Source organism: Rhincodon typus, chromosome 23, assembly GCF_021869965.1.
Source record: "Rhincodon typus isolate 14 chromosome 23, sRhiTyp1.1, whole genome shotgun sequence".
Lineage (NCBI taxonomy): Eukaryota > Metazoa > Chordata > Chondrichthyes > Orectolobiformes > Rhincodontidae > Rhincodon > Rhincodon typus.
The window spans coordinates 37,384,501-37,395,988 of NC_063354.1; the positions used below are offsets into that span (position 1 = coordinate 37,384,501).

General features: G+C 40.1%; 1 protein-coding gene across 2 annotated transcripts in view; it reads right to left on the bottom strand.

Annotated features, from left to right (window-relative positions):
• Positions 1–104: 104 nt before the first annotated feature.
• LOC109912985 (manganese-dependent ADP-ribose/CDP-alcohol diphosphatase-like) overlaps positions 105–11,488 on the bottom strand; it is a 13,637-nt gene continuing 2,253 nt past the window's right edge. For both annotated transcript variants that reach the window (XM_048610917.1, XM_020512449.2), the window contains exons 2-4: positions 8,554–9,186; positions 4,068–4,190; positions 105–569 (exon numbers count right to left, since the gene is read on the bottom strand). In XM_048610917.1, coding sequence (XP_048466874.1) covers positions 274–569; positions 4,068–4,190; positions 8,554–9,148 — 1,014 coding nt within the window. In that variant the 5' untranslated portion in view covers positions 9,149–9,186 and the 3' untranslated portion in view covers positions 105–273. The remainder of the gene's footprint in view (positions 570–4,067; positions 4,191–8,553; positions 9,187–11,488) is intronic.

An 11,488-nucleotide genomic window follows, 5' to 3' on the forward strand; every position in this document is an offset into this window, starting at 1 on the left:
GATCAGTAAGTAAGCAAGAAATCTGGGACAACATTTGATTATACAAGGCAGGAAGCTAATTCTTTCAACTGTTCACACAACCTTGAAATAAAGACACAGATACTTGATACACAGCAGACAGCATCACTCTCTTAGGATCTGAGATTTTAATCTGTAGGTGCTACTACATTTAGCAGGCAATGATCTAATTTTGATCCCACCTACCTGTTTTTACATTGTATTCATCTAGTACAGCACATTGACATGTCTATGATGTGTTAAAAATTACTTGATTCAGATTTTCTTGTAGTGTAGAATCCTGTCCTGAATCCTGCCTCTTCCTTTTACAATCATTCTGTCATCATATACATAGATAGTTCCAAATGCATGGCTCTCTGGCGGTGTTTCAATCACACCTTCCAATGTAAGATGGTGAATTCCGTGGCCATCCAAGCAGTAACCACCATTGTGGTCATGTCCTGCCAGAAAACACACGACACTCGTGTGTGCGTGCAACACTGACAGGATCTCATCGTAGTTCCAAGCAACTCCTTGTGAATTTGTAGACTGTGGATGGATTGGAACGTGAGCTGCAATAAAAAGGCAAAGGTTTTATTTGTTCACTCTGATATATGAAATTGATAGCAGTCAAATCCAATCAGCCTGACAATACTGGATCAGACAGCATTGGCTTCAGATATAACACATGAACGCTGACATAAATTATATTGCTGGTTTGATCGGGGAATAATTTCAGGAAATGTTCGTGCCATTTGGGAACTTCACTGTTTGAAAGATGATCCCAATAATCTATAACTTCCTTGCTTAAAGCTGTGTTGTCTCTAACTGTTCAATATAAAGTAAATTAACTGTTTAATGGGGCCATGTTTGATTATAAACATCTTACAAACTGCTGGCCTTTATTCCCAGTGAACTGAAATAAAGGGAGTACAAGACATTTCAGCTATACTGATTAGATCGTACCTGGAGCATCATGAGAATACCTCAACTCATTAAGGATATATGGATATTGGAGGGAGTGCAACATGGATTTATAATATTGATAACTGGACTGCAAGGGTTAAATTCTGCAGGGACATTATACAAATTAGAGTTGTATTGTCTGAATCTTAGAAAGTTAAGGAGCATTTTGCCTAACATTCTCAAGCTACGAAAAGGAGCAGATAGAATAGATGGACAGGAGCTTTCTTATTGAAGAATCTGGGACAAAGGGGTTTTGTCTGAAATTAAAGCAAAGGAGTGAGGTAGAAACACACTCAGTTGAAGTTCAGAACTCTGTCCTGCAAACGGCAGCCAATGCTAAATAGATTCTAAATTTTAAATCTGTGATTGATAAGATTTTTCATATTCAAACATATTAAGGGACAAAGGTGGAGTTAGGTGGCATATCAGGACGCACAGTCTCACTTGATTGTTAAATGTAGATGAACAGCAAAAGAGCCTACTGCTCCAGTACAGGCACAGTCAAAGATATGTTATTGTTACAAAAACAGAAATTGCTTGAAAGAAAAAACAGCAAGTCTGGCATCATCTATGGATAGAAAGCAGAGTTCGACAGCACCGTGGTTAGCACTGCTGCCTCACAGCACCAGGCACCCATATTCAATTCCACCCTCGGACGACTATCTGTGGAGTTTGTACATTCTCCTCGTGTCTGTATTGGTCTCCTCCCGCAGTCCAAAGATGTGCATAGTGCAAAATTGCCCATAGTGTCCAGGGATGTGCAGGCTAGGTGGGTTAGCCATGGGAAATGTGGGGTTATGGGGATAGGGTAGGGGGATGGATTTGGGTGGGACGCTGTTCAGAGGGTTAGTGTGGATTTGATGGGCCGAATGGCCTACTTCCACACCGTCGGGATTCTGTGATTAACATTTCGGGTCCAGCGACTCTTCTTCATAACTCAGCAATTTCTGTTTTTGTTTCAGATTTCGGGCACCTGCAGTTTGTTGGGTTTTTTTTTAATAGATTATGGTTATCTTGACAAATAGTGACAATAGATATAGAAATTTGAATTGATGTTTCCCAACGATTAATGTAACAGACAAAATTTGATTAAAACGTACAACGCTATAAAAGGCCAGTCATAGGCCTGAATTTTCGTCAATTCTGGCAAACGTGACAGCTCCCATTTCAGTGGCTGTGGGAATAAGTTTGGGTCACATTTCACATCTATATGAATCAGTAGTCGCCTCTACTTGTGTGATTTTGGTGCATGGTTTGGTAACCGTGCCCATCTATGGAGGTAGGCCTTCCATCCAACACACTTCTGCACTCAGCAACCCCTGCACACCTTCCAGGGTCACCAGGTCTTAACTCCCAGGGAACTCCTGCCTCGCTGAAATGAAAATCTCAAATTCCCTGCCACTTTCTCCTGACTTAGGCTTGTGAAGTCAGGAATTGCTTTACTCTGTGCTCCCACCTTAGGAACAAAGCATTCAGACTATAGTTCTTGTTCAGAGAGGTGGAAACTGGGTGTTCTGGGTAGGTTGCCAGTCACTTGTTGAGTCAAAAAGCTGAACACCTGACCTCTACCAACTAGAAAGAGCGAGGCACTAGATGCATGGGAACACCACCACCTCTTATAGTCTGCCCCTCTACAAAATGCACTTAAGATGTTACTAAGTCTCCTTAGAATCTTCCAAACTCACGACCATACCATCCAGGAAGACAAGTGCAGCAGATGAATGGGAAACCCACTGCCTACAAGTTCCCCTTCAAACCACGCAGCATCCAGAATTGGAAATATATCACCGTTCCTTCAGTGTCACTAGGAGGCAACTCCCTCCCAAACGGCACTTTGGGCCAACCCACAACAAGTGACCTGTCACGGTTCAAGAAGGCAACTCACCATAACCATCTGAAGTGTAAATAGGGATGGCAATAAATTATTATCTTGTCAGCAATGCCCATACCCCATGAATGACTTAAAGAAAAACAAGCTTTGGGACTTTAGTTGGCAACCATTGCTTTGCTGATCCTGAGTTTTAAGTCTCCCTTTTTCAAAGATCATTAGACAGGCCAGAATAATGAACAATATTCCTCAAGTTGGTATTAGTTAACACCAGAAAAGTTAAAACCAATAACAAAAAAGTTGAGCTTTAAGTTCACTGTTGTATATCGCACATAATTTAGGAAAATGTTAAAGAGAAAATTACATTGAGAGGAAAATTAAAGTTAGCAAATTTATGATTGTCATTGTTAAAAATATCACAAAGATCTAAAATAGGATAATTTTTCCTCTTCGTTGAATGTAATGAGATTACAACTTAACTTATAAAGAATATGTTGAACGTTTACTGAAAACATCTTGTCCACTTCCTTGAAAGTGGAGTCGCAGGTCGATAGGATAGTGAAGAAGGCATTTGGTACGCTTGCCTCTATTGGTCAGGGCATTGAGTATAGGAGTTTGGAGGTCAGGTTGAGGCTGTACAGCACATTGGTTAGGCCACTTTTGGAATACTGCATGCAATTCTGGTCTCCCTGCTATAGGAAGGATGTTGTGAAACTTGAAAGGATTCAGAAAAGATTTACAAGGATGATGCCAGGGAGGGTTTGAGCTAGAGGGAGAAGCAAAATAGGCTGGGGCTATTTTCCCTGAGTGTCAGAGGCTGAGGGGTGACCTTATAGAGGTTAATAAAATGATGCAGGGCAAGGTTAGGGTAAATAGACAAGGTATTTTCCCCAGTTGGGGGAGTCCAAAACAAGACGGCATAGGTTTAAGGTGAGAGGGGAAAGATAGAAAAGGCACCTAAGGGGCAACTTTTTCCAGCAGAGGGTGGTGCCCATTGAGCTGCCGGAGGAAGAGGATTAGGCTGGTACAATTATGATATTTAAAAGGCATATAAATGGATACATGAATAGGAAGGGTTTAGAGGGATATGGGCATAATGCTGGCAAAAGGGGCTACATTTATCTAGGATATCTGGTTGGCATGGACAACTTGGACTGAAGGGTCTGTTTCCATGCTGTACATTGTCTATGACTCTATAGTATTGTACCATTGATACCATCGTGTAGATATATATTCTGAATTCAATACGTTGTGGTTATATAGAACCAGCACCTACCAGCAATTGTAACGTTTTCCTGGTTAAGATCCGAGAAAGTTAATACTTTGTTCAGCCAATCCAACTGCTCCTGACTGAACCCTCCATTAAATGCCACAAAACGTTTTTCTAGCCCATTGAGCCCTGTTAATGAAATATTTTAGAACGTTTCAGTTTTAAAGTTTGAATAATTTTGAACATATGAAAACTCATCTCACATTTTTGAAATGCTACTGGGAGACTTAGTCTTTTTTTAATATTTTGGTTCTTCTACAAATTTTACCTGTAAATCCACACAAACTAATTCGTCAATTCAAATTAATTTGAACAGACAATGATCTAGTGGTATCAATCGCTAGAAAATCAGCGAATGTTCTGGGGACTCAGGTTCGAAGCCATGGCAGATGTTTGGAACTGAATTCAATTTTGTAAAAATCTGGATCTAAGAACCTAATGATGACCATGAAGCCATTGCTGGTTGTTGGAAAAATCCATTTGGTTCGCTAATGTCCTTCAGGGAAGGAAATCTGCCATCCTCGCCTGGTCTGTCTTATATGTGACTCCAGACCCACAGCTGTCATGTATGTAAGTGATTTGGATGTAAGTATAGGAGGAATGGTTAGTAAGTTTGCAGAAGACACCAAAATTGGTGGTGTAGTGGACAGTGAAAAAGGTTATCTTAAGAGTACAGCAGTACCATGATCAGATGGGGCGATGGGCCAAGGAATGGCAGATAGAGTCTAATTTTGATAAATGTGAGGTGTTGCATTTTGGTAAGGCAAATCAGGGCAGGACTTATACACTGAATGGTATGTTTTGGGGAGTGTTACTGAACAAAGATACCTAGGGGTGCAAGTTCATTGCTCCTTGAAGGTGGAGTCCCAGATAAACAGGGTAATGAAGAAGGCATTTGGTAAATTTGTCTTTAGCAGTCAGTGCATTGAGTATTGGAGTTCGGATATCATGTTATGTCTGTACAAAACACTGGTCAGGCCACTTTTGGAATATTGCTTTTGATTCTGGGGTCTCCCTGCTATAGGACCCTGTTAGAGTACAGAAAAGATTTACAAGGATGTTGCTGGGTTTGGAGATTTTGAGCTATAGGGAGAGGCTGAATAGGCTAGGACTATTTTCCATAGAGTGTCGGAGGCTGAGGGGGTGAGCTTATAGAGGTTTGTAAAGTCATGACAGGCATGGACAGGGTGATTAGCCAAGGTCTTTTCCCCAGGGTAGGGGAGTCCAGAAATAGAGGCTATAGGTTGAAGGTGAGCAGGCAAAGATATAAAAGAGAACCAATGGGCAACATTTTGATGCAAAGGGTGTTGTCTATATGGAATGAGCTGAGAGAGAAAGTAGTGGAGGCGGGTACAATTACAACATTGAAACATTCACGGGTACATGAATAGGAAGGGTTTAGAGGAATGCAGGCCAAATGCTGGCAAATGGGACGAGATGAATTTAGGATCTGGCCAGCACAGACAAGTTGGACCAAAGGGTCTTTTCCATGCTGTACAACTCTATGACTCTGTGACTGACTCTCAACTGCTCTCTGAGATGACTTAGCAAACCACTCAGTTCAAGAGCAGCGAGGAACAGGCAATAAAAGTGCTGGCAAAAACGCTACAACAGCTATTTTTATTTCACTGAAATTTCAGAGGAGTTTGTCCCTATTCCATACTTCCAAGGCCAAGGTTTAAGGTTTTGAAAAAGACCAAAGTTCCAGCCTTCTATGCTCATCCTCAGTGCAGAGGGCTGAAATATACTCTTCAAATATGATAGCATATATTGTTTGTTGTATTATGACTATACCAACAAACATAAGGAGAGGCAGGAGTAAATTTGTCTATTTCAAACTTAAATATATTCAATGATGGTATATCCGTAACCTTCAGGATACAGAATTCCAGAAATCCACAATCCTTTGAATGAAGACATTTTTCCTCATCTCAGCCTCTTATCTCGAAGTTGTGCCTCATCTTGCTCTAAATCCTAGCCAGGAGAAATAACAACTGAGTATCTACCTTATCAAGCCTTTCATAATCTTGAGTGCTTCAATGTTATTATATGACATTCTTCTAAATTCCACAGAATACAGACATAATTTACTCAGCATCTTATCATTGGACAATCCTCTCACCCTGGGGACAAATCTGGTGAAATTTCACTGTACCACTTCCATTGCAAGCTTTCTTAAATATGGAAAGCAAACTTAGAGTATTCTAGATGTGGTTTCAAAAATGCCCAGTACAGTTGTTATTGCAATACTTCATTATTTTTCAAAACCCCTTTAATGAAAGGACAAAATTCAATTTGCACAAAAAGCCAAAAAAGGTCAGCATACACATGCACAGTCTGTCCAAAAATGACACTATGATGCCCAGTATCTGTTATTCATTTCAGATTAACTAATAAGCAACTGCCTCCATGTTCTCGATTATTGGATAACACTGCTCTGTAACAATAACTTAATTAACAACAGTCAGCATCGATTCAGAGGAGTATACTGTCTGACCAACCTCCATGATATTCCTGAAACAGTAATAATCCAAATGAAGAAGAAATATGATGTGGTACATTTGAATTTCAAATCACACATAGAAATAATTAATGAACTAAACTAGAAGCTGTGGAGACTAGAAAACCATACGAATAGTTATAAAACTGGTTGAGGTATTTGCTAAATTGTTTACATCATAACTGGAGGGATTGCAGCAGTGTGAAATATTGAATGGTGACACTGTTGGGGCCAAACGTGTTTTGAACTGACATACATTAACTAGATTTGGAAATGCAGTGTGAAGTGATTAACTTTCAGGTTATATTAAACCATATCTACCTTATCAAGCCTTTCATAATCTTGAGTGCTTCAATGTTATTATATGACATTCTTCTAAATTCCACAGAATACAGACATAATTTACTCAGCATCTTATCATTGGACAATCCTCTCACCCCGGGGACAAATCTGGTGAAATTTCACTGTACCACTTCCATTGCAATCTAAACTGCTGTGAGGCAGGTGCCCGAGAACAAAAACAGCCAGGAGCTATTTCAAGATGATAGCCCCAAGCTGTTCCACTATTTAGAAAGTTTACTGACAGTGGGATCAGATGCAGATTGGCTGCACACTGAACTGAGACAGGCAACTAATTTAAACAAGTGGTATTTTTGCAATGTAACTGTAGGAGGCACGCTCACCATCCATGGAACTGCAGTCCCTGCAACATCACCGCTAGCAAAGCTGCAGGACGTGCATAATGGCTCCGTGCTTAAGGCTTATTTCATGTAGCAGCATCGTGCCCCTGAAATGAATTACAAAACTGTTGAAAGAGTTATTTAACAAAATAAAAATGGTCACAGTGATTTGGTGGTGGGAAAATTGCTCAGTTGAATCTTTTTTGTATATTCATGGAATGAGGTTAGGCCTAAGGACATTAGTGAACAGATGGGTTTTTCTGACAATCAACAACAGATTCATGGTCATCATTAGAGTCTTAATTTTAGATATTTATTGAATTCAAATTTCACTGTCTGCTGTGATGGGATTCAAACACAGATTCTCAGAACATTACCTCGGTCTCTGGATTAACAGTCCAGCGATAATACCATTAGGCCATTGCCTCCGATACTACTTCTGATTAAAAATAGCAAAAAGAAAACACTCATGAAGTGATCAGAAAAAGCTCTTCATCGTTTACTCACTGCCTCAGTCCTTGAGCAAGTGAGGGATGAGGCCAGCGGGGAACTGAGCCGGGAGGGAAGTTGAGGGGCAGGGATAGGGGAAACCACTGATAAGCAACAAGGGAAGCAGGGAATGGGGAGTGTGGGAGGTGGTGGCGGTGGCCAGTGGTGAGCAGTATGGCAAGCAAGGCAGCAACAAGGTAATTGACCAGCAGAGCGACGAGGGAAAGGCAGCAACATGGGAGCACTACTCTCAAGTCCAGTGCAATGTGGGTGCACAATGATGATGTCAATGACACTGACTTCCTGTTCAAGTGAGATGGAAAGAGATATACTCTTTCAATTTACACTGACCGCTCTGAGGACACCTCCATGCTCTACAGCCTGTAGGAGGCAACCTCACCATTCATGGAACTGCAGTCCCCACAACATCATTGCTAGCAAAGCTGCAGGACGTGTATTATGGCTCCATACTTAAGGCTTATTTCACGTAGCAGCATCGTGCCCCTGAAATGAATTACACAACTGTTGAAAGAGTGATTTAACAAAAAGTTAGTGGGATCTACGTCCCCTGCTTTGCCTGCAGAGGCTTTACCATTGCCAGCATTCTGATTGGCCAAAGTTAGATCCACTTATATCCCATTCTGCCTTTATTAGTTTAGTGCTCAGAAGGGACTGGTTAGGCAGCATTTTAAACTCCACATACCTTGCCGTCATCTGCGAAATATAAAACTTGGGTTTAAAAATGATTCCGTTCTAAGAAGTTAATTGAATAAAAATTTAAGGTCACTCAATACCAGTGTATATAGATGTAACCCGAAGTTACCTTTTGAGCTATTAAAATCTTCATTTTTGTTGTATGTCTTCAGTATTTCCATTGAATCATGATGCTTCTTGCTGCAATATTTCCTTCCCAAAATGCTCAGATCGTATGAGTCAGTGATTATGAATCGAAACTTAGGGAAAGGACTAAAATGGTAGCCATAAAATGCCTCAGAATCATCAGGGTTGGACTGTGTCTCAAAGCTGCTGTCTGTGTTTCCCAGGCATTTGCTATTGAGAACTGATTTAAGTAATAGTTCTCTGTCAAAATTATACAATTCATGGTTTCCCCAGATATGGTGCACAGGAGACGAACACTTTGAAAATTCATCTAAAACCACGTGAAGTGCACGATCTGAGGACTTCAGCTGTGAATTGCATCCATCAATGATGTCTCCAAGCTGCAGAATAAACCTGGGAGTGATTGCTTCTTCGTTCCATCCCCTGACAGCACTGCTCAGCAAATGGAGGCTGTTCCTATAGTAACGCCTCATTGTGCGTGTGTCATTATAACCATCGTCTGTATTGGCGTATTGAATGTCAGCTACGACTCCAAAAGTAAAATTCAGCTTTTTTGTTTCATCTGTGTCAGTTGCCATTCTTTCATGAGCTTAAGGTCCACATACCTTGCCACCATCTGAAAAATATAAAAATGCGTTTAAAAATATCCCTGTTTTATTAAAGTTCACTACATCATTAAGTTTTCTTTACTGTTCATACCACCAGGCAAAGTTATATTGATAAATTATCTACTGATAATTGAGTACTTGGCTGCCAGAAGCACAATTTCAAATCACTTCCCTCTACGTTTCAGCTGGTTAAGGTGACCAAATTGATTCATTCCCAAGAGGTTCTCTCATGTCTGGGTCCCATTGCTATTGAATGGATGACTCATAAGACACTTATAATGAAAATTAACACAAAAAACATCAATGACAATTTGGTCATATATTCGATGAGAAGGATGAGGAATAGAAAACAAAGTTCAACGTAGATGGATATCTCCAGGATTTGAAAGGTGTAGGCTCTGTCATACCACAAGTAATTGTGCCATTCATTTTACATTTATAGATAGTAAGAACTGCAGATGCTGGAGTCAGAGATAACACAGTGTGGAGCTGGAGGAACACAGCAGGCCAGGCAGCAACAGAGGAGCAGGTTTCTGAAGAAGGATCCTGACCCGAAATGTCAATTTTGCATTTATGTTCTTTTACGTCCATTTACATTTGTGTTAAAGATAAGTACAAGAGATATGAGATTGAGGCTGGTTCAACCTTTTAAGTTGGATAGCATGGCAAGCTGAAGCAAATTGCGTATGTTGTATGTTGTATATTGTAACAGCTGAAAATTTTGTTATACTGCCTTCTCAACTGCCCGCTCTTTTGGGGAAGTGTAAGTAAAATCAACAAAGTATTTTTAAGTAGCCATGTCACCAACCTTATGTACACCTCACCAACAGGGAGAGAAGCAGAAATGGCAGTGTAACAAAATGCACAGCTCTTGCATCAGACAATGCAAATCGTTTCTGATCTTAAGATGTAGAAAACGGATTGATGAATGGCAGATACAGTTCAATGCACAAACCAAAATGGTCCATTTTGGATAAGAAAACAATGAAAGCATAGTATAAACAGTGAGATCTTTAATAGAGTTGGTAACATAAATGTGGCAATAAGCTGGGATTTTAGAAGTTGGACATCTTGTTGAAAATACTCCACAAAGTAATTTGGATTGTGTGTGTTAGGGATACTGACCACAAAATGAATTTCTAGAAGACTGGTTAATCTGATACCTGTTATAGAGTACTACATACAAACCTGGGCACTCAATTCAAGAGGCAGAGAACACAACAAATAATCAACAGATAAAAGTTAACAGTAATTAAGTAAGATTTGAAAAATTGGAGGACCTAGAAGGAACAGAGATTTTTGAAGTGTGTTTTTTGAGATGATCAGTAATGAAATGCATTTTTCAGAGGTTAATGAAATGGGCAAACAAGGGACACAGGCTCAAGATAATCAACAGGAGAATGGGGCAGGGAGGAAATGAGGAGAATGTTTTTCACATAAAGGATTGTAAGAATATGGAGCTTTATCCAGGCAGCCCACAATATCAGATTTCTGTCTTGTCACCAAATGCTTGTATTTATTCTCTATTTGTAGACCTGGGATTGAAATTCAGGCCTCTCAGGTAACAGGAAGCCAATCCTCAATGCCCTGGATGGCACGTTGAATCTCTACTCTCTGTTGTAAACCAATTTAAACCTTCTGCAATCATTTTTCATTTGGGTAGCAAACACGGCCTTTTTGAATTTGAGAGAGGCAAATTCAAAAATTAAAAAGCATCCTGAAGAAGAATCATATCATTCTTGAAACATCAACTTAGTTTCTCTCTTTATAGAGGTGCTCCAGACCTCCTGGGTTTCTCCAGCACTTTCTGTTCTTCGTTCAGATTGTCCACATCTGCAGTATTTTGGTTTCATTAAAAAAAAAAGGGGGCTAGTATCTGCATACAACAATGCAGCTTTGAGTGGGGTTACCATGCTCTTTGAAAAAGAGAAATGGAGATTTGTTTAAACCATTAACTGCTTTGGATGAATACGCGCTATTCGTTTAAAACCCCAATCAAATAGAAGGAGGCATCAAAATGATTGTGCATCTACAAAAAATCCAGATGATACAATAAGTGGTTGAAGATTCCATCTGAATCAGTAAATCCATAGAAAATAAAGTTGCAGACAGCAAAGGGAGTAACGAGGCTAATGTTTCCCAAGCTTTTTGCCAATCTGAGCCCTATTTGGAGTTTAAAAATTGTCTTAACTTCTCAATGAGAACTGTGGGGGTTGGGGAAAACAGAGCAGGAATCCATTATAGAGGGGGGTGTAGATGTTATAATCCAGTCAGAGCTTTATTGTGTGTGTGTGTGTGTGTGTGTGTGTG